General features: G+C 41.2%; 1 protein-coding gene across 3 annotated transcripts in view; it reads left to right on the top strand.

Moving 5' to 3' along the window:
- The window catches only part of LOC308051416 (E3 SUMO-protein ligase PIAS2-like), a gene marked incomplete at its 3' end in the record, with an annotated part of 53,400 nt that overhangs the window by 7,875 nt on the left and 19,091 nt on the right, over positions 1-26,434 (top strand). For all 3 annotated transcript variants that reach the window (XM_080361844.1, XM_080361843.1, XM_080361845.1), the window contains exons 2-11: positions 584-1,058; positions 3,620-3,704; positions 4,382-4,432; positions 4,560-4,650; positions 15,952-16,086; positions 22,336-22,441; positions 22,832-22,905; positions 23,589-23,749; positions 24,356-24,489; positions 24,950-25,118. In XM_080361844.1, coding sequence (XP_080217970.1) covers positions 584-1,058; positions 3,620-3,704; positions 4,382-4,432; positions 4,560-4,650; positions 15,952-16,086; positions 22,336-22,441; positions 22,832-22,905; positions 23,589-23,749; positions 24,356-24,489; positions 24,950-25,118 — 1,481 coding nt within the window. The remainder of the gene's footprint in view (positions 1-583; positions 1,059-3,619; positions 3,705-4,381; positions 4,433-4,559; positions 4,651-15,951; positions 16,087-22,335; positions 22,442-22,831; positions 22,906-23,588; positions 23,750-24,355; positions 24,490-24,949; positions 25,119-26,434) is intronic.

Genomic DNA, 26,434 nt, shown 5'->3' with positions numbered 1-26,434 from the left:
TAACAGTTGCTTATTTTATTTCTTAAAGTGTGTTGAAAGGCAAGTGATAATACTGATTCATCTGACTTTTTGTTTGTTTCATGAAGTGAGACAGATTTTGTGGTAAAGCTTATACTTCTGGCTGTGAATTTAAGATGGCACTTAACCTTTAACTCAACCTTTATCCTGGACACTTTATTTATTCACTTTAAACTAACTGTACTGTTGTGTTGAGTAAGAATATGAATCATAGAATCATTTTGGTTGGAAGAGACCCTCAGGATCAAGTCCAACCATAACCTAACTCTGCCACTAACCCATGTCTCTAAGAACCTCATCTAAATGCCTTTTAAACCCCTCCAGGGATGGTGATTCCACTACTACCCTGGGCAGCCTGTTCCATATGGGAGTATCCAAGATGACAGGTGTGAAACTACAGGGCATTTCAAAAAGATGGACCCAATTTGAAATCACTATAATCTTTGAAATTGGGTCCATCTTTTTGAAACACTTCATGGAGTGATGGAAGTTCAGATGCTTCACCATTTCCTGCAGAAAGAGATGCTGTTAGTTCACCTGTGCTTATCTATCTTTTTCTTTCTAGAATATGGTATCAAGTTTTCGTGTTTCTGAACTACAAGTGTTGTTGGGGTTTGCTGGACGTAATAAAAGCGGGCGGAAACATGACCTCCTGATGAGGGCACTGCACTTACTGAAGAGTGGCTGCAGCCCAGCAGTTCAGATAAAAATTCGAGAACTCTATAGGCATCGGTACCCAAGGACAATTGAAGGACTTTCAGATTTATCAGCTATAAAACCTGCAGTTTTCAATTTGGACATTAGCTCCTCTCCTGTCGAGCCTGACCTGGCTGTTGCTGGCATTCACCCGCTCCCTTCCACTTCAATTGCCCCTCAGTCTTCTTCCTCGCCCGTCAGTTCTGTGCTCCTCCAAGACACTAAGCCCCACTTTGAGATGCAGCAGCCATCCCCTCCAATTCCACCTGTTCATCCTGATGTTCAGCTGAAAAGCCTCCCTTTTTACGATGTGCTTGATGTGCTTATAAAACCTACAAGTCTAGGTAAGTGTTTAATAGTTCTGTGGGTTGTGTAATTCATGAGATGGGTGTTGCTTGTGACTTCTAGACTTAAGTAGCTTTTTGCAGCTGGGGAAAAGTGGAAGCTCCCTTCCCTTCTCATCCCTACCTTTGCCCTCTCCGCTGCTTGTCCCCAAAAGTGCCAAGCTGCACTTCAGAAAATACTGTTCTCTTCTGCAAATATTATGTGATTAAAGATCTTTGTCTTTTGAATATTGAATAATAGATTAGTTCAGTTGGAAGGTGTTGGAACGATAAAAGACTCAGCATTCCGATTCAATGTGAATCACGCAAAGCCATTTATTACAGAAACAAGCCTCCTTATATATGCAACTATATTCTAATCATGCATCCACACTCCAAGCATGGATTCGCTAAGTGAGTATCATGGGCTGTCCACACACTGGAGTCTCACTGATGATATGTCCGATGACTCACGCCATGTTGGGACCCCACTGATTGAGGAACGCCCCTCTTTCTCACAGCAGATTCTGTTCTCAGCTTCTCGAAGCGGCCTTGAGATTCCTTTGAGCCTGACTAATTCAGCAACAAATCTTTATCAAAACCTCTCCACAGGAAGGTACCTACGATGATAACTTGACAGCCTGACCACCTCAGGGCTCACCAAAATTTAAAGAATAAGAGTTAAGCACATTGTCCAAATGCATGTTAAGCACTGACAGGTTTGGGGCATCAACCACCTCTCTAGGAAGCCTGTTCCAGCATTTGACCACCCTCTTGGTAAAGAAATGTGTTCTAATATCTCACCTGAGCCTCCCCTGAAGTTACTTTTGGCTGAAAGATTTGGACCTGAAGTTTCTGCTAGGTACGAATGGGGGGGACATACCTGTAGGGGATAACAGGAAAAGGATTTCAGGGGCAGTAATTAATAAGTTGCAGCAATGTAAAGAGAACCATTTCACTGGCTTGTTTACACTTCTCTCACTGCAACAATTCTGCAGGTTCTGGTGTCTGGCACTGAAGTAGATACTTTGTGCAGCAAAGTTCAGTGTTGGTCTCAGTTTAGCAAAGGTTTCTCAGTCTACCAGTTATTGCCATACTGTTTCTTTTTCAAATAACGTGAAATCTCAGTTTAGTGTCCTCTAATTCCTCATTCTTAAATGCATTTAATTATTTGGAAATATGTTGTTTTCTGTCTTGAAATTCGGTCTGTCTTATCTTGCATAGTAGAAAGTGTTCCTGAACTCTCTAATATTGTTTAGAAACACTTCAGCATTTTGCAAGCTGTTTGCATCCTCTTAGACATTTTAGTTTCTTAACTGCTAATAGTATTTTAGGCTGTGAATTGTACCTCAGTGAGGCATATACTGATGGTTGGTCATCCGTGACTGCCTAAAGCAGCAAACTTTACTAACAAGCATTATTTACAATGCCTGTTATCACTTCTGTTTGTGTTGTGACACCTTTTGTTCCTGGTCAATGATATCTAGAGGTGGTGGTGATACGCTGGAAATTTCCCTAACAGCTGTTTTCCTCAACTTTGGAAACAATCCTTTATTTTTTCCTGAAAGGAAAATGCCATGTTATAGTTAGAGCTGTGTTTAAATTCCTCTTTCCCTTGAAGTCTGTAGGCTAATATAAATATAAAATGTTGTTTATGCTCTGTGCGTGTACACGTATATGCACAATATAGTTGTTTTGAATTGTTTGAGGAACTTGGCATGTGTGTCTGTTCCACCTGGATTCTGTTTCATGTTTGTGACCTTTTTATGTGTCTTCTGGGCATAGAGATCATCATCTCTGAATGTCACAGTGTACAAGACAGTCTAGGTTTTCCAAATTTGCCTGGTTTATTTTATTTTTAGTTTTAGTGCTATTTTTGCATTTATCCTTGCTGGTTACTTTAAACTGTTGGACAAGTCCAGTCTAACTTTATTTCAGGTCAAGATTTCTATCTTCTTAAGTTGAAATAAAGTTGAAAAGTAACAGGTACATACTATGAACCCTTAATACTAAAACATTACCACTTCCATCACTGACAGAGACAAGTAGGATTCTGATATGAAAGTTGTATATTTTTTTTTTTTCCAAATGCTAGCAAGGGTTAATTCAGACACCTGAAGTCTAGATGGCTTATCTGACATTAGGGCTTGTGCTTTCTCCCTTCTTCCCCAAATACAGTGTTACCTTTATCTGTTTCTGAACTGAGTAATTTTCCAGCTGTCCATAAATAACTTCTGGTGCGCCTTTTCTTCTTGTAGTACCTTCAAATAGTTCTAAACATCTTCTCTGTGGTACTCTTTTCTCCAGTGTTGTATTTTGTTGTGTGTGTTTTTGATTATAATGTGGTTTGCCAAGCTTCTTTAGTACTGAAGTATAATGTGATATTAAGCCATTTTAATGCAGTTGTATGAATGATTTGTTCCATTGCTTTCCTGTTGACAGTTACATGCAGTTCAAGCACAATTTGAGTATATTCAGTGGCTTGGACCTTGTTCCAGGGAAAAACTCAATTGCAGATCCTGTTTTAATTGATGACTTTAATCGCCATGATTAAACCTCTTTTGTGCCTCTTTTTTTTCTAGTACAGAGCAGTATTCAGAGGTTCCAAGAGAAGTTTTTTATCTTTGCTTTAACACCTCAGCAGGTCAGAGAAATCTGTATTTCCAGGTAAGAAGAGTGTGGAATAATGTAGGTAAACTTTTGCAAAATTTCAGGATGAAGTGTGGGGGGTTTGGTTCATTTTATGTGTTGCACAAACTTGCAGATGCGGGGTGATAATCCTCAGCAAAATTATGCTGAATTTCTGTTTTTCTTCAGGAACTACTGTGCACAGAAATTACATGCAGTTAGGGTAAATCTTAAGCCACTAAAGAGTTAACTATTACTCAGTTCTGAATAATTGTGGCTGTTTAGAGAGGTGGTAAGCTTTTATTTTTCCCCTGCATGTTTCTTGGCTGCAGGAATGGAAGGCTGCTTTTATTTTATTTTATATATATATATATATATTTATTTTATTTATTTTTATTTTTTTGTCTCAGGGTTCATATTGTTGCAAGACCTATGGTGTAAGCAAAGAGAATTGGGATTTTCCTCTCTGGCAACATCATACCTTGTTGTTACTATAAATTTTTGACAGAGTATGATGATCTTAAAATCCTGCTTAAGTAGCTAAACAGAAGTGCTGCTCGTAAGACTTGTTCATAGCTCAATAAAAGAAAAACAAGCAAAGTTTAGTGATGTTGGGGCAGATATGCCAGTTCTTTCTGCTTATGACTGGAATATGAAATCTGCTAAGTGAGGTTTTTATATATATAGATATATTTTTTTTTTCCCATTTGTCACAGAGACTTCTTCCCTGGGGGCGGGAGAGATTACACAGTCCAAGTTCAGCTAAGGTACTTTTTTCACAGTGTTCTCTTATAACTTCTATATTGGCTAATGTAACATAAATCTAGATGTTTGCAGAGACATATAAATGCAGTGACGCTTGAAAAATGACACTTTCTCTTTTTGGGAATATAGGTTATGCCTAGCAGAGACAAGCTGCCCTCAAGAAGATAATTACCCTAATAGTTTGTGTATTAAAGTAAATGGAAAGCTGTTTCCGTTGCCGGTAAGCTTGTTTGAATGTATTTGTGGTTTCTTTGTGACTTGTGTTTGTGTTTTTTCTGTAATGTTAACTTGCTAAAAGAATCAAGTTGCTTATTATCACTGAAATTTCTCTGGTTGCTAATGTTAGGCAAATGGTCTGTACATTTGCTGTGTGAGATAGATATGAATACTTTTAAGCATGTTACAGCAACTGTGTGGATTGTGTTTTAGCCACCTACAGCAAACCTCATCTGTTGTGGTTCACAAAATATGTCAAAACCAAACCAGTGCCTGTATGAGGAATCCTCCTCGTTGGTCTTTAAACTGCATTTATTTGCCTTGATTGGTAGTAGCCCTTGCTGTTTGGGCTATTTATATTTGTGTGTTGGCTTGAATTCTTTCTTGTTATGAGGGGATGATATCACCTTCTTGTGTACAAGTTTGTAGAGGAACAGACATATTGGAGTTCCCAGCATTTGCTGATACAAGAACAGGACAGCGTTGGAAGTTGTACAGCTACTGGTGTTTGATGTTTTGAAAGTTAGTATGTAGGCAGGGTCACCTCAAGGATTGAATATACACAAGAAGGGAAAAGCACTCATTCTTGAAAAATCTCTGGCATTGGTATCTCTGTACACCAGAAGAGGGAGAAACTCTTATGCAACCCATTCTGAAAGCTATAGAAGATGGAAAAAGTAGTAGGTACAGAGGGTTTTTTTCAGCAGTAGATTCAGTGTGGGGAGATGAGGTGTGAAATCTCTCAGAATGTTTGTCACCTTCTTGGGGTGTCACATGTGTTGTCCTGTAGCCCCCTCCTGCCATATGTGACCATCACTCTGCTCAGCTTAAATGAGACTCTCTAGCTTCTCTTCCCCCTACTTCTTTAACCATTGCATCACTGTTATTCTTTTTGACTTCAGTGTGTAAGATGATTTCTTTCATGTTTTCTGGTCACTATTTTCTGCAAATACCAGTTATGTTCTCTGTTATAAACTTTGCAGGATTCTCTCCTTTCTTCTGCAGTTTTTCCTTTATTTAAGCAACCCACCAAAAAGAACTGGGTCTGATGTTACCTGTGGACTGGTCTGCTGGCTCTCAGTCTTACTACCCTGTTTCCCTGAAAATAAGACAGGGTCTTATACAATTTTTGCTCCAAAAGATGCATACTTTTTTATATGTATAGCTGCTTGGACACTATTTAAATTGACTTTTTAATGAACAGTAATTAGGGCTTATTTTTTGAGTAGGGCTTATATTTCTATCATCCTCAATTCTGAAAAATCATGCTAGGGTTTATTTTTTGGGAAATGGGGTAATATAGTTTATGTCCTGCTGTGCTGTGTTATGTTATCCATTTTGTGTGTAACATACATCACAGCTGTAGCAAAAGTTGTTTGTAATCTTGGATTCTTGCTTTGCTTTAGATTTAAAACCTGTAGATCTTTCTGCATGTTGTAAGATGACTTTAATCTGTTCAGCAGAAACTTTAGGTGAGAAAGTGAATAAATGATTATTGTCTTGGCAACTTCTGTTCCTCTCCCCCTTCATTAAGAGCTGAAAGACAAATATAGTCTCAGTCTGAGTTCTCCTGCAAATATTTTTTGTTGATTTGGTCACTGTCTGTATCCCTCTTGTGGTTCCTTTCTGTTGAAGGAAATGTAAGTGTCGCGGTTGAGACGGACAAGCGACATGGACCAAATTCTTTCAAGATGAAAGTAATAGATACCATTTATTGCTACAAGCGCATTTTTATACAATTCTGCCAGTTCATGTGTCTTTTCACTATTGGTTACAAGTTACAGCACTAACATCTCATTGGTTAAACTTGCTATCATCCATGTTATTCTTCTATCCCCTTCTCTCTCACGGGTACATCTCTCCTCTCTCCGGATACTCCTTTACTCCCATCCTCCTCAAAGGTAAATCTTAATATCTCAAGGCTGATCTCTACTCTCATATCTTCTGTCAAGGATTCCACAGACCCGCTGCAGTTTCCCACAATTCCCCCTTTTTAAATTTGTGCTAAAAATGCTGCCCTCATTGTCCGCTGCAGGGCCCTTTGCAGCAGAGAAATCATGCATGGCAACATTAGTAACACAACCACAACAATCATCAAAATGATCAGTCCTGTTTTCACTACTGATAACAACCATCCTAAAAACTCTCAACCACTAAGCAATTTATTTAACAAATCACATCAAAATCTTCATACCCATGTCCTTGAGCTAATAACAAAAAACTATCGTGGCCCTACTCTGCTATGTGGCATGTCTTACAGAATCTACATCTAACAAAAGTCCACTTAAAGCCTTTTAAGTTCTGTTAGTTTGCTTAACTAGCCAGCATCCTAATTTTCTAAAATATTTAAAGCTTTTAGCTGTGCCAACACCAGATACAAGAGATCCTAAAACCCTTAACCTTGATCCCCAAAAATCTACATTATCATCACATTTTGACTCATATACACGCAAAAAGTATTTTTCTCGTCTTGCTCTTCTGTGATCTATTATCATAGATACATTGGGCGTTAAGAGAGTTAATAGTCCCAAAATACACAGTCCTCCAACAGCATTAGAAGGAATTCCTGGTCAGGCTCTATCTCCACAGATCAAGAATACACCATACAGGAGGTTTTGGGGTCACTCTCCCACATTATCAATGACAACCCTTGGATTCTTCTGCGAGGCATTACACCATCGAGTTTCATTTCTATAGTCACCAATGGTAGCATTAACATTTTGCAGTCTTATCCATTCATGCTTTAGCATATTGTCCTGGCACTTTTCACAAACCAGCTGGATACAAGCGTCCATGGGCACAGATCCCAGCAATTCCAGTTCCTGTGGTTCAATGTCTATTTCTGGGAGACAGTTAATCCAAAGTGCCATGTTAGTATTATTACAGTTTGTTGCAATGTCTCTGCATCGACCATTATTTTGAAACAATTGTGTGATGCTGCTGTAGTCATCAAGGCGGATGCCAACCAAGCATGTGTGGAACGGGTTTTCCGGAGGTGCCATAGCCAGGCATATGGAGTCCTGGTCAGTCATGTTGGCTAAAGTACTCCACATGTTAGTCTTTGTCTGTGCGGGCATCCAAAACACAGCAGCTGCAACAATCATTGTCAGGAAGATAACACAGGTTTCACGTTTCGTGCCAGCAACCATTGCGGCTCTTGATCTGAAAAGACACAAGCAGAACCTCTCCCCCAGGTTATCAATTGATGTGGCCTTTTCCATTGACTAGTGATTTGACCATAACTAACGTAGGTTCTTTCTGATTTAGCATGATTTTGGGTCACACTTGCAAAGTATTTAATCACATACAATGCTTTTGACAATTGGTTTTGTGGTGTTTTCCCTACTTCTCCCCCCTTTTTGTTTTAAAAAAGAACAAAACCAAAACAAAAAAAACACAGTTCAGAAGCACATATGTGCATTGAACCTTGACTACGTACTCAAAATCACAAATCAAATTTAGAGGTTCCTCCTTAAAAATCTCTAAGTAATTTAAAGCTGTGCCAAGTTCTGCTAATTGGGTTGAACCTTCAATAATTTTTTCAGAATGATGCCAATTGTTATCTTCACACTAAACCACTACAGCTTTATGAGACTTCCCAAAACCATCGACAAAAACTTTGCAAGTATGTAGGATCAGACCAAATACAAGTATGGCCTATGGCCTGATGTTAAAGACTTACAGGTTCTGCAGTAATTTACATTTTACATTTATGCATGCCAAAAGCTGTGGTGTTAAGAAAACCAGCTAGTGCAATTTATAGAGACATAGATTACAAATTAAAAAAATCAAAATTAAATTTCACAAATGGTACATATATGACAAAAGGATCATGGCCTATTGAAACTTAAATTAATTCCCTGCATTTTCTTGAGTAGAGTGACAATTGGTATATAACAATCAGTATATCAGCTTGCTAGCAATCTCATCATACTGTCCCACAATAGCCACAGGTTGTTTCTATGTTGTAGCCATAAATAGACAAATCTGCAAGTCCAGTCAAATACAGTCAACCTGTAAGGTTGTCATAAATTTATTCCTCAAATTTCCAACTCCATTTTGGCTGTCATATTTATTGGATATTGTTTTCCCTTACCAGATCGAAGTCCTGTTTCAGATCTATCAGTGTAGTGTTTGCTTTATCGAAACATTGGCTGTTAATACCAGTGGAAATACAGCATTTGAAATTTCCTTGGAGATTTCTCAGTTGCAGCAAGCAGATCTGCACCATCCAAGCAGCTTCTTGTAGGCCATGCAACTAAACAGAAGTCTCAGAAAACGTTATTTGAGCTTACAATTTACTTAACAAATCCTAACCTAAGAGAGGTATAGGAGTTTCTAACAACTATAAGAATTCATGTATTTAAACTTTGTTCCAAATTTGGCATTCCATTGGTCTCAAAAAACGGCCTTTCTTTCGTTCTCTCTCATGACCTCAAAAACTAGCATGGTGAATTTACTAAGAAGTCACAACTAATTACCACAGAATAAGTGTATTAAAAAATTTTTGGTTTAATTTTCCAGTTTCATTAGAACTATGCATCCACTGGTGATGCCTTTAAATTTCACCCTCAGACTCCTTCACGCAATATTACAGCTCTCTAGCAGTAACATTGCTTGGGGGAGGGGCGCGGGGGGGAATAAAACTTCCCTCTCGCCCCCATCTGAGATGGCAAGACGTACAGCCCAGCATGAAAACACATCAGTTTGAACTCCATATCAAACCAATCTGGCTCCACTCCACACTCAAATCAGTACCAGTCTGACCCAGAGAAGCACTGAACACGGTGACCCCCCAAAGCTGACCAGTGTGAAACGACTGACTTCAGCAAGGAGGTAAAATTATGAGCTCTTTTCCCCAGATGTGCCAAAACCTAGGAAACAAGACAGAAGCAAAAATAAACAACACCAACAACCCCTGATTCAAAGCCGAAAAACAACACAGTGCCACAACAAAAATGGATGACAATACTTCAGGGAAAAAAAAGGACAGAGCGGGGGGAGTAAAGCCCCCCTTTCTCCGCTTAGCAGTGGGAAAACAGATTTCTCCATTTTTTTTCGTTCTCTTCTTTCTGAAGTTCAGATATAGTCAAGGTCACGCAGCTGGTACGAGGTGGGAGGCTCTGGTAAACTCCTCAGTTACAATGAGCTGCACATAGGCCTGGAATATTTTGCTGTTTTGTTTTCCCATTTCATTCCAACCATAATACACTTTATATGCAATTTCAAGTAGCTCAGCAATAGTTACATTCCTTAGCTCCATTTACCTGTTAAAATTTAGAGATGTCAAAAAACAGTATAAACCAGTATAATAAACATAAATCCATTATTCTGTTTTCCTAAATCTAAATCAGTTAATATTCTAGCAACTTTTAAATACAACCACTTCCAAATTCACATCTATCATAGCATTTTAACAATTTAAATGTTTTTCTAACAATATAAGCAATTACTCTAATGTGTAAGGATGCATCCTAAGGGGGAGCAAGGTGGAATTTTAACGGTGGAACCGGTTCCCATTTTGTAATTATCTCCCCAAACAAGATTCTTTTGGTACCAAATATGAATATACAAACTAAAATACTGAGCTCAGATATGAAAACCATATACCAAGTTCAAATATGCAGATGGATCACAGTTACACCAATTTAAGACAATATCTCAATTTTTTATATTGCACCTTTGGGCCGCTCACTGCTCAGCCAGGTGGAGGCACCTCTGGGTCTCCCTGACAAAAAAAGTCAGTTGCGCGCTGAAACCCATCCGCACCCGCCGACCCGGACTGAGCAAGGCCTTCTTTTGTTTTGTTTTATTTTTTCTTTTGTTTTAATGTCTTGTCTGGTGCGCTACAGCTGTTATTCCAAAACCAGGATTCTTTACATGATGTGCATATAGAAAAACCAAATCCAGCACACCGAGATGAGACACAGCCTGTCACAGAGTTGCGCAAGTCTGAATGCTGGAATAAAGCTAGCATGCTAGAGAAAAAAAAAAATAACAGCTACTACACACAAAATTTACCATCACATTCACACAGTAAAGAACTAAATTACTCATGATCTTCTGTATTATCACAGAACGCACATTTTGAGTCAGTGAATTCTCATGATTTAACAGACTGTGAACTTATCATACCATATAACAAAGACCTACCAAAATTGCAACATGCGTAAAATGATACCCACAAAGAAAACAGGTTAATGAGGAAAGCATCTTGCAGACTTTAGCAAGTTTGCTGTGACCTGTGTGTTATCAGTTAACTCTCTCTCAGCTTGTTGACTTTCAAATCCTTCCAGCTGTAAAACTGTCTGTAATGATCTAATGATGTCTTGTAGAGATTTATGTTGTCCTGCTCTTCTCACCTTAAAAGCAACATTAATTGCAACAAAATTCTATTCTCCAGACACTTTTACCAGTCATTTAATGTAAACAGCAGCGAACACTGATTTCAATATTTAACAAGATATTCCTTCCTTATAATTCTGAGTGCTTTCCTAAGTTTTAAAACACCTCCCAATACTGATTTTTAGGAACACAACTGAAAACAATTATTCCTGACCCCATCTTACAAGTAAAAACCTTGAGAAAGGGGGGGGAGGGAGGGGTGCTGCTTGCAGCACGACTGGGAAAAATAGGGAGAGAGTTTTACGGCGCACTTAAAACAACTAGTAAAACAATTAACTCGCATTCCTAACAAGCTGCTTGATTTTTCAGAGAGGCAATACACAGAAATGCATAATATGTACTGTAAAACTCGCAGATAGTAAACATGAGCATTCTCTACTGCTAATTTCAACACCAATGCTTCCTTAGCTTGTAAGTTTTCAACCTGCTTATTGATAGCCTCTTGAAGATGGTCAATAAATTGCATGTAATTTTCACTGGGACCCCGATTAACAGTTGTAAATGATTTGGCCGCACTGCTGATCCCAGGCACCCCCATCACAGCTTGATATGTGAGGTCTGTTGACTGCTTCAGGATTTCAGAAAGTTATCGTGCCTGTATAGTGTCTCTTCCAGAAACGCACAGGGTCCCGTGGTTTAACTGTAATCGAAACTGGGGGTAAATCCCAGCTTTTTGGTAAGTTCGGTTTACGCTATGAAACTCTACCCTCACCCTCAGGAATTCAGTGTGGGAGGGAGGAGGGGGCAGGTTGGAGGGCCCCAAATCTGTAGAAATTACGTTATTTGGCTCGGTCTGGCTCACCACGGGGGGGTCCTCCCCACCCAAATCTCCAGGCAAGGGGAGACAGGAAAAAAAAAAAATGTCCATTTTTTTTTTTCTTCCGCGACTGATAGTGGCGGGGCAGAGGGTTGAACTGTGATCAATGGCGGTGATGCAGACGGCGGAACCGCGGTTGCTGATGATAGAGGAGAGGTTTGAGCTGTAATTGATGACAGTGGAGCGGTCGGCCGAACGCACCACTCCGACTGGTTCTCTGAGGGCCCCTCCCGAGACCATAACGCTGTTTTTTCATGTGAGTCTTTCATAGCTTTTAACTGATCTCGGGGCCACACATATGTATACGACTCTTTCATAGTTTTTTTCTGATCTCGGGGCCACATATATGTGCGCTCCTCCTTTATTCCTTTTAACTTTCCAAGAAAGTGCCGCGGATCCTTGTCCGTGTCAGATAATATGGATTTGGGCGGTTTTGACGAATCTTTAGTAACAGGGGGGGTCGGGGTAGTACTTAATCTTGCTTTTTCCTCCGAATCTGGCCCAGAAAAGTCAAGAATACCATCCCCCTCGGCCGCCTCTGCCTGTTGCTGTTTTAACTCTTTCAGAGTATCTAATAATAAGCACCACGTCGTTAACAGTTCAGTTGCTTCCTTGGACCCTTGGGTAGCACTATCAAACAATTTATCTCCCAAGTCCATCCATTGTGACACACTAAATGCTGTCACAGGATTAACCTCTAAACCTTGTGCTTTGCCCCATAGTAACATTTTTCTTAAAGTCAGTTCCAGAAGGCTAACACCCTGCTTCTTCAGAAGCAGCTTCCATGTAGATAATATAGTACCCTCTTCTTTAGATAAGTTTCCCCCCATGTTCCCGGTAGCTCACCTCCTCCTTCGCGAGGTGTCTTTTCAATGATCCAGATCTTCGGCAGCTCTCCTGGGCTGTTCTTATCAGCTGTACCGAGCTCCGTCTCCACAGCTCTTCGGCTGTTCACAGCTTTTCGCTGTCACCTTGTTAGGCGAGATCCTCTTCAGGCAGGATCACGTCGGGGTCACCACATGTCGCGGTTGAGACGGACAAGTGACATGGACCAAATTCTTTCAAGATGAAAGTAATAGATACCATTTATTGCTACAAGTGCATTTTTATATAATTCTGCCAGTTCATGTGTCTTTTCACTATTGGTTACAAGTTACAGCACTAACATCTCATTGGTTAAACTTGCTATCATCCATGTTATTCTTCTATCCCCTTCTCTCTCACGGGTACATCTCTCCTCTCTCCGGATACTCCTTTACTCCCATCCTCCTCAAGGGTAAATCTTAATATCTCAAGGCTGATCTCTACTCTCATATTTTCTGTGAAGGATTCCACAGACCCACTGCAGTTTCCCACATGTAAGATAACTTATTTTCCTCAAAGACCACTGTTGTCCAGCTTGATAGCGTTAGTGTTAGGTAATTAATCCGTGATTCCTTTATTGCCAATTTGTACAACTCTTGGGTGAGTACTGTTCTGTATTTCGTTGGTATAGCAGTTCATGCCTGTGCAGAGATCTGTAAATTATTCTTGGTCATCTCCTTGGCTGCAATCCTTACCAAAAACTTCAGAGAAATGCTGCCAGTGTGCCAGTACTGCTTCAGGTTGTGGCAACTCATGCTAACATGGTGTTTTGTTTTATTCCTACAACTGTGTCATCTTGTTACAGTGTGTGTTCTGACTTAAAAAGGAGTAAATGTAGGTACCTGCATGTTGGTGTCTTGTCTAGTAACAAGGATTGTATACATAATGCACTACAGCAGGTGATTCTCTTGACTTCTCTTGTAGGAAAGACAAAATGGGAAAGTCCAAAAAGATAATTTGTTTTTCTTCCCAGGGGACCTCCACAGACCACCACAGGTCTCTTTTTTTTCTTTCTCCTTCTTTGTTTTGTTTTGTTTTGTTTTTTATTTGTTTTGAGGTGTGTTGTTTGTTTGTTTGTTTGTTTTTTCCTGGCTCTAGCAGATTCCATCTATTTTTGACTAATGTTGTTCTTGCAAGAAACATGGAAGACTTGAAGACCCAAATAGCCATAGAATTGGCAGCCTAACTAAACAGTGCTGGTTGTGATAGGCAAGCAGAGTGCTCTTTACTTAGCTCTTGGAAGGCTAGGAAGGGAAAATTCTGAAGTGTTCTAGGAGTACAAGATTGAATCTGATCTCAAGGTCTCAAGGTGATTGCTCTCTGGAAAGAAAACATCAAAAACTTGGCTGAAGTGAAGCATGTGCACTGCAGTCTGTAAAACAAAAAACAAAAAACAAAAAAAAAAAAGTTGGAAATAGAACTTGCATTCTTGCTCTCTTGAAAGCGAGGCAGCTTCATTTTAGGTTGGAGACCAGCAGGGTTATTGTGACTGGTACAGTACATGTGGAAATACTCTCCTAAATATTGCAGGGATGGTGTGTTGGTGTGTTTGTCAACATAAATTCATTGTAAAGTCACCATAGTAAAGACTACTGGAGCAAAGCAATTGGGAAATATATAAATGGCTGCAGCTGTTATGTTTGATTAAATAAATGGCAGAATGTTCATTCTGTTAATTATGTGCCTGCTGCCTTGTACATTCTGTGGTAGAGCACATGTGAGGTTCCTGGTAGCTACTGGGTCACTTGTCATCTGAGGTGAGAACCATTTTAGAAACAAATCTTCAGCAATTGCTTGATGCTCTGGCCCAGCAGACCTGCCTGTAGAAGCTCTGAGTCCCTATTCTGTTACTGCAAGTGTCCTGTCTGAAATTAATAAAGGGTGGTGGCGAGGCACAGCCAGGGCTTAGTTGTCAGCTGAAATGTATGGAGTAGGAATATTGCTGCTTTGGAAACCTAGAAAATGATGTGATAACTATTGAGCCTTCCTTGATTTAAAGTCTGTGATTATCCTTTGATATACTTGATTGATGAGTAGAAGAGGCTCTTTATTTCTGTTTTTTATTTTTGGACCTGGCATCTTTCAAAATAACTTTTTTTTTTTTTCTTCCCCAAGCACTAGGCTGTGAATGTGTGTGTAAAACAATATATGTGTGTGGGTTTTCAGCATACCCTTTCTGGGAGAGTTTCTTGTATAGAACAACACTGTCTTGAACTAAATTAGATCTGCCAGTTGGTTCTGTGCAAGGCATAGGGCTGTGATCTCTTAGTGTCATCCTTCTGGTACAGGATGAGTTTTAGAGGTGAGTGGAGTGCAGGTTGTTTGTGTGAGCTAAAAACAGATTTTCAGTGTTCCTGTTACAGACTGGCTTGCTTTCCTCATGGCAGACACAGGGTGAGAGGAATAAGCTGCAATTAGTCTGTGTCTCTCATAGCACAAGTACTTTCTGCTCACAATGTGCTGGAGAGTACATGCTTGCCTAGAAGCAAAAGGGAACTGGATGGCTCCTGATTCAATTCACAAACATATAGGCAATAAAACTACAGAAACAGTCCAGATTATGAAATTCTTCATCAAAGCTGAGCAAATATCTAGTTGATTTTTGTTTCTGCAAACAACAGCAAAGCCTGTTAGCTTTTAAATACAGCTGATATTCCATGTACAGCTGCTCTTCAGGGGCCCTGGCAAAGCACAGATGAGAACCTGTCGCTGATGGGGCTGGTGTGGTTGGTGTGAGGCAAAGCAGACACTGAGGAGATGTGGAGCTCTTGTTCCAAGACTTTATTGTTTCTTAAATAGCATCAATGAAGTGTTTTTTGGGTGTGAAACATGGAATTAACTCTTCATGACTTGCTGTGTCCTTGCAATTTTCTACTCTCAGCAGGATGGGGAAAAAAAAGGACAAAGCATTAACATTGCTTTTTATTCTTCCAGTGAACTTACATGCAACAAAACTGCTGCCTTCTCTTCGACCTTTTCAGCACTTCTGTAAAATAATTTGAAAACAAAAAATGTTTTAAAATTGTGATTGGCTTGTGGTATTAAACTGTCAAAGACTGATATTTCTCAGAATAAGTGTTGAGTTTAGTCTCTAGCCTACAGAGCCTCTGGGTTTACCTGCGTCCCACAGGTCTGTTTAAAACTAACAAGTCTCTTCAGCAGGTTTCAGAATACAGTGGAGAGACTTGGTAACACTTTCCTTGTCCTTTCTTCCTGTAGGGATACGCTCCACCACCAAAAAATGGAATTGAACAGAAGCGACCTGGGCGCCCCTTGAATATAACATCTCTAGTTAGGTTGTCGTCGGCAGTGCCAAACCAGATTTCCATTTCCTGGGCTTCTGAAATTGGAAAGGTAAAGTGTAATTTATGTAAAAAGGTAAAGTGTAATTTCTGTAGGATGTGGAAAGTCATCTAAAAGGGGAAGGGATTGAAACCGGGCTCTCCAAAGATCAGCCTAAGGATGGAAAGCCCGAATTAAGAGTGAAATCAGCAGCCCACTTGAAGTGCATGTACACTAATGCATGCAGTATGGGCAACAAACAAGAGGAGCTGGAAGCCATCGTGCAGCAGGAAAGCTATGACATAGTTGCCATCACAGAAACATGGTGGGATGACTCATATGACTGGAGTGCTGCTATGTGTGGCTACAAGCTCTTCAGAAAAGACAGGCAGGGTAGGAGAGGTGGAGGGGTGGCTTTATATGTTAGAGAGTCACTCGACTCTGTTAAACTTGAGGTCAGCAGTGACAAGGTTGAGTGCCCGTGGACCAGAATCAGGGGGAGGTCCAACAAGGCTGACATCCTCATGGGTGTCTGTTATAGACCGCCCAACCAGGACAATGAAGGAGATGAATTATTCTACAAGCAGCTGGCAGATGTCTCAAAATCGACGGCCCTTGTTCTTGTGGGTGACTTTAACCTGCTGGATATCTGCTGGGAGCTCACTACTGCACAGAAGAGGCAGTCTAGGAAGTTCCTAGAGTGTATAGAGGACAATTTCCTTCATCAGCTGGTAAATGAGCCTACCAGGGGCAAGATCCCGCTGGACCTACTGTTTACAAACAGAGAAGGGCTGGTGGGAGATGTAGTGGTTGGAGGCCGCCTGGGGCACAGCGATCATGAAATAATAGAATTTTCAATACTCAGAGATGCAGGGAGAACCATTAACAAAACCTCTACGCTGGACTTCCGGAGGGCAGATTTTTGCCTATTCAGAAGCCTAGTTCAGAGCATACCTTGGGAAACAATGCTTAAAAACAAGGGGGCCCAGGAGGGTTGGACACGCTTCAAGCAGGAGGTTTTGAGTGCACAGGAACAGGCTATACCAGTGTGCCGAAAGGCTAGCCGGCGGGGGGAAGACAACCGGCTTGGCTAAACAGGGAGATTCTGAATGAAATCAGAAATAAAAAGAGACTTTACCGACTGTGGAAAAAAGGGCTGGCTACTTACGAAGAATTTATGGAAATAGCTAGATCATGCAGAAAAAAAAATCAGGGAAACAAAAGTGCAATTTGAAGTTAATTTGGCCAGTTCTGTCAGGGATAATAAAAAGTCCTCCTTCAAATATGTTAATAACAAAAGGAGGGGCAAGGAAAACCTCCATTCTCTGCTGGACTTTGAGGGAAATATAGTTAGCAAAGATGAGGAGAAAGCTGAGGTACTTAATACCTACTTTGCCTCAGTTTTTACCAGTAAGACAGGTGGCCCTCAGGACAACTCACCTCTGGAGGTGGTTGACAGAGATAGGAAGCCAAACAGGTCCCTTGTATTCCAGGGGGAAATAGTTGGTGATTTACTGAGCCATCTGGATCCTCACAAGTCTATGGGACCAGATGGGATCCATCCTGGGGTGATGAGGGAGCTAGCAGAAGAACTTGCCAAGACGCTCTCCATCATCTTCCAACAGTCCGGGCTCACTGGGGAGGTACCATATGATTGGAAATTGGCCAATGTTACCCCAGTCCACAAAAAGGGCTGCAAAGCTGACCCTGGCAACTCCAGGCCTGTCAGCCTGGCCTCTGTGCCTGGCAGGGTTGTGGAGCAGATCATCCTGAATGGAATCACACAGCACCTTCAGGATGGACAAGGGATCAGACCCAGCCAGCATGGGTTTAGGAGGGGCAGGTCCTGTCTGACCAACTTGATCTCCTTTTATGATCAGGTGACTCACCTGGTGGATGAGGGGAAAGCCGCGGATGTGGTCTATCTGGACTTCAGCAAGGCCTTTGACACTGTCTCCCATAATATACTCCTGCAAAAGCTGGTAGCCCGTGGCTTGGACAAGTGCACTCTCTGCTGGGTTAAGAACTGGCTGGAGGGCCAGGCCCAGAGAGTGCTGGTGAATGGGGCTGCATCCAACTGGTGGCCAGTCACTGGTGGTGTCCCCAGGGGTCAGTGTTGGGTCCAGTCCTGTTTAACATCTTTATTGACGATTTAGATGAGGGGATTGAGACCATCATCAGCAAATTTGCTGCTGACACCAAGTTGGGAGGGAGTGTGGAGCTGCTGGAAGGCAGGAGGCTCTGCAGAGGGATCTGGATAGACTGGAAAAATGGGCTGATTCCAATGGGATGAAGTTCAACAAGGCCAAGTGCTGGGTCCTGCACTTTGGTCACAACAACCCCCTGCAGCGCTACAGGCTGGGCGCAGAGTGGCTGGAGAGCAGTCGGGCAGAAAGGGACCTGGGGGGACTAATGGACAGGAAGCTCAACATGAACCAACAGTGTGCCCAGGTGGCCAAGAAGGCCAACGGTATCCTGTCCTGTATCCAAACCAGCGTGGTCAGCAGGACAAGGGAAGTGATCCTTCCCCTGTGCTCTGCATTGGGGAGGCCACACCTGGAGTATTGTGTTCAGTTCTGGGCCCCTCAGTTCAGGAAAGACATTGAAGTGCTGGAGCGGGTCCAGAGAAGAGCAACACGACTGGTGAAGGGACTTGAACACAAGCCCTATGGGGAGAGGCTGAGGGAGCTGGGCTTGTTTAGTCTGGAGAAGAGGAGGCTCAGAGGTGAGCTCAGCACTCTCTAGAACTACCTGAAGGGAAGTTATAGCCAGGTGGGGATTGGGCTCTTCTCCCAGGCAGTCAGCAATAGGACAAGGGAGCATGGGCTTCAACTCTGCCAGGGGAAATTTAGGCTGGATATTAGAAAGCAATTCTTTACAGAGAGAGTGGTCAGGCATTGGAATGGCTGCCCAGGGAGGTGCTGGACTCACCGGCCCTGGAGGTTTTTAAACTGAGATTGGACATGGCACTTAGCGCCATGATCTAGTAAACAGACTAGAGTTGGACCAAGGGTTGGACTCGATGATCTCTGAGGTCTTTTCCAACCCAGTCGATTCTGTGACTCTGTAAATAACATAATTTAGCATTTCTTCTCCTCTGTTATCTGATGTTGCTGGTGAGGTATGTGCCAGCAAGTGTTTAGTATGAGGTGGTTGAGCTTATTATCAGTGCCAGGAAACAAAGTTTGCTCTGGAGTTATGATAGTTTACGGTAATATATAGAAGATTTGTGTACAGATAGCAAAGACTTCCTTAGAGAACTCACATTAGAAAGCCTGCTGTTAGGGGTTACCTGAAGTGTGCCAAAAATACCAAAAATCTTTGTAGTTTAAATAGTACAAAGCAGCTCAAACATGACAAAATAAGAAAAGGAAAACCTCAGTTCTTGCTTGAAGCCTGATGATGTGGTAATATGAATATGAAATTATGGCACCATATCTTCTAAGGCACATTTCTCAGTATCTATTGGAACTGTCCTTTGGAGAATGCTCTTTAAACTGACCAGATGTGCCAAGGCCATGGGGGTGGAGATGGATGCTTGCTTTTGAGATTTTTGTATTTTCTAAGTAATACCAAACAGTCTTACAAAAGCAATTTTTATTTCAGAGGAAGAACTGGTTAATGGATATTTCTATCTTTATTCTTTTGATATCCCTTTTTTACATGAAAATGGCCTCTGAGTAGATTTAAAACTTCATTTGTAAATAAACCAAAATGGGGGTGGAATTTGCAGCTCAGAAAGCTCTTAGATGGCAGGTTGCTGGGAAGGGTTTACTGGGGAGGTGTCATGCTGGTGTCAGCTCTTCCTGGGCTTGATGGATCTCAACCATGCTTGGCTGGACCATACGTGCATGGTGTGTTTGTATTGTAGGATATCTGAGCAGTGTGGTTTTATTCTTACAAATGAAAGAGTATTCCTGGAAACTTGGGTGAATTGAGGGAAAGCTGACTTGATGTGGGGAAGGATGGAGAGCTAGGGGAAGAAAAAAAATGCAATTCTAAACTTCATGGAAAGCTGCAGTGGGGGAGAAGCATGCTAGACTTCAGGTGTTAGGAGATAAAGGGGGCGGTGACTGAAATGTGAAACCTGTTGCTTTCTGGTGCCAAGATTAATTGCAGTTTAAATGGAATTAGCCTCTAAAATGCATGGCTGTTTAGAAATCCCCCTATGGATTTACTGAAGAAATAAAGGGAGAGTGTGAGAAATTATGAATTCTTCCTAGGTCTAAAAAGCTGTTGCAGCAGCCTTTTCAGCTGTTGGGAAGTTAAAACCTAATTATTCCTCTGACTAGTTGTGTAAATATTTCTGGATTCAATTATCAAAGTAGCTTACCTCTTACATTTTTCTTCAAAATCAAAATCTGTGGACCAGGAACACCACATGTTTCCAAGTTAGACTTCAGTATAAGCTTTTACACACTAAAATTTTTTAAAAAGACATTGGGGAGAAAGTTCATGTTCTGAAAATAAATGAAGGGCAGTGCTGACAGAGAAGTTTTTTCTAAAACAGAGGTAGAGGGCAAGATCTAAGCAGTTGCTTCACAATCAGAAAGCACAAGAATCTTGAAATGACTGCAAGGTTTTGTGTGGTCTCAGCCTTTCCTGCTTGACCCCTGCTTTCTTCCCCCGCCTTGTATCTGCCAAAGATATTCTCATGGAAACTGATAAATTGGAGGTTGTCCCACTTTTCCTCAAGAAGTGAAGTTCTCTGGTTTCATGGTGGTGGTAAAGGAGGAGCAGGGCAGTAGATGTTCAAAATTATTTTGTAATACCCAGACAGTATAGGAACCATATGAAGGTGACTGGCAGGGACTGGAAATAAGGGACTGCAGGTTACATTTGTTGTACAGATGAAATCATTATTATTCTGCAGTAGTGGCATAGTGAAGAGACTGAGTGCACCCTCAGCAAGCTGACTGATGATACCAAACTGGGAGGAAGGGCTGACACACCAGAGGCTGTGCTGCCATCCAGCGAGACCTGGACAGGCTGGAGGACTGGGCAGAGAAAAACTTGATGAAGTGCAACAAGGGCAAGTGCAGGGTCCTGCACCTGGGGAGGAATAACCCTGTACACCAGTACAGGTTAGGGCTGGACCTGCTGGAGAGCAGCATTGCAGAGACAGACCTGGGAGTTCTGGTTGACAACAGGTTGACCATGAGCCAGCAATGTGCCCTTGTGGCCAAGAAGGCCAATGGTACCTGGGGCGCATTAGGAAGAGTGTGGCCAGCAGGTCGAGGGAGGTGATCCTCCCCCTCTGCTCTGCCCTGGTGAGGCCACATCTGGAGTACTGTGTCCAGTTCTGGGCTCCCCAGTTCAAGAAGGACAAGGAATTACTGGAGAGAGTCCAGTGGAGGGACACAAAGATGATGAGGGGTCTGGAGCATCTTTCTTATGAGAAGACACTGAGAGAGCTGGGGCTGTTCAGCCTGGAGAAGAGAAGCTGAGAGGGGATCTCATCAATGCTGATAAATATCTCCAGGGTGGGTGTCAGAGGTTGGACCAGACTCTTTTCCATGGTGCCCAACAATAGGATGAGGGGCAACGGGCACAGACTGAAGCACAGGAGGTTCCATCTGAATATGAGGAGAAACTTCTTTCCTTTGAGGGTGGCAGAGCCTGGCCCAGGCTGCCCAGGGAGGTTGTGCAGTCTCCTTCTCTGGAGATGTTCAAACTCGCCTGGACATATTCCTGTGTGATCTGCTCTGGTGACCCTGCGTTAGCAGGTGGGTTGGACTGGATGATCTCCTGAACGTCCCTTCCAACCCCAACCAGGCTGGGATTCTGTGACTTGTGGAATTTTCTCTTCATTAGTGACCTTGGAGAGAGTGAAGGCTGAGGAAAAGCAGCTGGCAAATGGTGTGAATTAGGGAAGAGTAATAAATGCTGGGGAATGTGGGCAGCCTCAGAGGAGTAGATACAGTGTAACAAGGCCTGGCTTAAAAGCTAACAGATTGTCTCCTAAATCCTTCCCTTTTTTCAGTGTCAAACATGAGAAGTTCTTAAAAACTGCATGTATGAGGAGGTGTGTCATCAGTCTAAATCATCTTTCCAAGAAAAGAGCCCAGATTGTCTTTTTGTTGTAGAGTTATTGTTCTTAGTTAAATCACAATTGGACTTGATTGACAGGAGAATTCTGGCAGAATATTGGACTATTTCACAGTAATGAAGTCATCTGCCAACACTTTTCATAACTATTAAGTAAAAAATCAACAATTTTTGGTTTTACTGTACACTATAACTAGTGTAAGTAGTAATCTGTTTCTGTAGTGGAAGTAGTGTATGAAATCAATATTTAATCTTTAATCCCTCTTTTTGTAGAATTACTCCATGTCTGTGTATCTTGTTCGTCAGCTCACTTCAGCTATGCTTTTGCAGAGGTTAAAAATGAAAGGTATCAGAAACCCCGATCATTCCAGAGCACTAAGTAAGTCAAATTAATTTGCATCTCTGTACTTTTTCAGAGTGGTTGGTGGCTCTTTAAAACTAGAACTAGTAATATTTAGGGGATTTGCAGCATTTTGAAAAGAAAGTCCGGAGTATCAAAGGTTCTCTTTGCTGTTGCTGAGGCGTCATGCTTCACTCTCTGGTAATTATTTTATCTCTTTGCATGTTGGGTTGAGTTTGCTCCACTAACTGTTGTGGCTGTTTGTTTGATGTGTGGCAGATGCACTATCTTGTGATTCACAGTGTTTGCCAGTCACTTATAAGGAGGAAAACTATTGTTTGATATTGATATTGCTATGACCTAGTTTCCTAGATGATCAAGGTTAGCATTTTAAATAATGGTGTCTAACTTCTTAATTTATTTTAATAGTTAAAGAAAAACTAACTGCAGATCCTGATAGTGAGATTGCCACAACCAGTCTGCGGGTTTCTCTGATGTGTCCTGTAAGTATGGCTGGAAATAATCGTGTACAGATTTGTATATTCATCTGTAGTGCAGTTGGGCTGCTTTTAAAAGGCACCACTTTAGGAACTTCACTGGCTTCTGGTTTATACTGATTCATTAATATAAAATAATTGGGCAGGGTGACAGAATAATTAAAGGGCACAGTGATAAATAAAACTTTGGGTCTCTTCATCTCTTGCTGTAACAAAAAAAAAAATATATATATATATTACCACTTTGTAACAAGGTAATACTGCCTTGGGGTTTCTCTTTCCAGGTAGAAACTGGTCTTTGTGTTTGTGACTGGTTTGTTAAGTTAAATGTTAAAATAGGTCTAATGCCATTTTGAGTCTAATATAATTGGAATTCACAAAATCCCTTGAAATATTTGGCTGAAAGAAAATGATCAAGCAGGTGCAAAATTCTAGAAATAACATTGCTGCAGATCCATTAGAAACGTTTCTGATTGTTTGCAGCTTGGTGGGGACTTTGGGGATGGCTTTATTGTTGCTTTGAGTGCACTGTATGTGCTTTGATAGGGTGGATTTGCCTCCAGCGACCTTAGCACTGGGCATCTCTGCTGTGAGAAGAGAGGGTTACTTCACCTCTGATTTAATTGTTAGCCATCCAGGCCTGCTTTGCTCCTTTCTGTTCTCACACTCTTTAAATTTGTCTCCTGCAGCTGGGAAAAATGAGACTGACAATCCCATGCCGGGCTGTGACTTGCACACACCTGCAATGTTTTGATGCTGCTCTTTATCTTCAAATGAATGAAAAGAAGCCTACGTGGATCTGCCCTGTCTGTGACAAAAAGGCAGCTTACGAGAGCCTAATATTAGATGGGTAAGACACAGGGTTTGCAGAGTACAGAATTAATGAAAATTTTTCATGATGTATTAGATGGCTACACCTCAAGTCACAAAAGTAGCTATCTTGTATTATTTTCTTTGTCAAAATATTTTAGACTGGGAGGAATTATTTGACTCTGTTAGTTTCTGTTCCCATGTAATGAAGTACATTAGTTTATCTTCTAATTGCATCATCAAACTCTTGAGCCTCAGCATATATCCTCTGGAGAAACTCAAATGTGACATCTAGGGATAGGGCTCCCTTTTACATTACCCTATCTCTGAAGCAATTAACTGTAACATTTAAACTTAAACTTAGAAACAGGGTGAAACTTGATTCCAAAGATGATGATTTCTACCTCTGTATGGAAATTTATGAATTGCAGTAACATTGGAGTGGTATCGAGGTAGGTTGGGATACTCTCCTGGGTTTTGATGTCTGGGTGTCCACAAAGGCTGTAATTGCAGACATTTAGGTAAGACTAATTAGGGTGAAAGTACAGGCTATGGGTCGAAGGTGACCATAATTAGCTTTTCAGCTGTGTCTCCCTCACTTGGCAAAAGCCTGGAATTAAAATTTGAAACTGCTTTTATTTTTCAGGCTTTTTATGGAAATCCTTAATGAATGTTCAGATGTGGATGAGATCAAATTCCAAGAAGATGGTTCCTGGTGCCCCATGAGGCCAAAGAAAGAAGCTGTGAAAGTCTCAAGTCCACAGTGCACCAAAATAGAAAGTACGTACATCTGGGTGGTGGTTGCAAACCAACAAAAAAATCTTGGAGACTTAGTTATTGCTGGGATAATGTGTGTGGATACTGATGTTTGTTCTGTGGGGGGTTAATATTTCTCAACTTTCATTTAAAGTTTTTTTTTTTTTTAAAAAAAAAAGGGGTGTTATCCCTAAAAGTGTGAATTTGTGGATTTTGTCTTTGCTTATTATAATAGCAGTTAAATAAATGAATGGTTGGTCTTGTTTTAGGTCCTTAAACTGATAAGTGAAGATTAAAGCTTGTGCTTTAATAATATCAACATGATACAGAATACTAATAGAACTGTTCCTGGGCCGTAACATTCTCTGTAGTGGCCAGGAAGATGAGTTAAACCAGGATTTGAGATATTGATTCTGTTGCAAATAGAAACTTCTGATGTCAACAGCCTTAAAAAAAATAAGTGATAGTTTGTTTTCTTGTTTAGGTTCCAGTGTTAGCAAACCCTGTTCTGTGATGGTGACCAATGAGGTAAACAAGAAGAAAGTTGACATTATTGACTTGACTATAGAAAGCTCTTCTGATGAAGAGGAAGATCCTCCTGCCAAAAGGAAGAGCATATTTATGTCTGAAACGCAAGGAAGCCCAACCAAAGGGTTTGTCAGTTTTAAAGTTAGTTGTTATTCTGTAATGTTGCAGATAAACTGATGTGTAGATGAATGGACTTGTCATCTCTCTTTGGGATCTAGCTCCACACTTCCAGAGGAGAATTTCTAGGCCTCTCCTTGCAGAAGGATGTATTGATTCGGTACCTTTGTACAGACAGAACACTTAAATAGTTTTACATCTTGCAAAAGACTTGTGCTTGCTGTTGTTGTGTTTGCAGGGATACTTTTCCATAGAAAAGGAAGCTGATCAGGCTAATGGATGGGATTCTCCTGAGAAAGCAGATGATGCCAAGTGGAGGAGCTTTATGCATTCTTGCTAAGTTAGTGTCATCTGAAAGGCTTTTCTCTCACTTACACCCTTTCTCTAATCCACTGATGCCCAGGAAATTAAGCTATGTTGCGTGTTTCATCCATCCTGTCAGTCTTGAAAGGGAGGTGCTTTGCTGTTTTGAATAAAGATGAGCTTTTCTTCCATCTCTTTCTTTAACCACGAACAGTGTCCAGAGTTTTCGGTCAGTTCTGCACCTAAATTAGCACAACCACCAACTTCCAAGTCTGCTGTCAACTGCTCCATCTTTGTAGTCATGTCTGACTTCAGCTGCAGGGTTAACCAGCTGCTTTAGTGTTGTGCTGCCTTCTGTATGTCCCAATCCATGCAACTCAGCTGCAGTTGCTCTTTGTGGCTTCCAGAAAGTTCTTGCTCTTGGTCTGCAGGGTGAAGGAGACCTGCAGGGAGGGGACACTGGTGAACCTTACCAGAAGTCACTGCTCCATGAGGCAATTCCAAGCGTCAGCTTTTCATTAGTGTTGCTGCATGCATGAGGCATGTGTCTGTGTCTCTCAGCATAGTGCCTTATGTCTTGTGCTAAAACAATAGTAATTAAAACAATCCACTTCTGTTTTGTCAGCTCTTAAAGTAATGAACAGGTATAGTGTCTCTAGTCTGCAGGAACGTGTGGTCTTTGGGAAGCAAATGGTTGTCTTCAACAACTTGTAGCGGTGATACTGAAATGCTGTTGCTGCTTGTGAGGGCTGTGGAGGAATCCTTCTGCAAGGGACTTTTGTTTCTTATTTTTATAAGAAAAAATAGCTACAAATACATCTCTTAATGAAGTTTCAGAAGGTATCAAGACTTCCTTCCATGCTCTTGTGTTTGTCCAAGATGGCTACTTGCAACCATAATTGTAGAAGAACTGAGTTTTCTTGTGTATCTGTGACAAATGTATTTTCCTTATTGTTTGGATATGGAAATAGCATGTTTTCATTCTTTAAATCCAAGTCAAAGCCAGACTTTTGGGGGAGTA

Source organism: Nesoenas mayeri (genome assembly GCF_963082525.1).
Source record: "Nesoenas mayeri genome assembly, chromosome: W".
Taxonomy (NCBI): domain Eukaryota; kingdom Metazoa; phylum Chordata; class Aves; order Columbiformes; family Columbidae; genus Nesoenas; species Nesoenas mayeri.
This window is presented reverse-complemented; position numbering and strand designations above follow the sequence as displayed.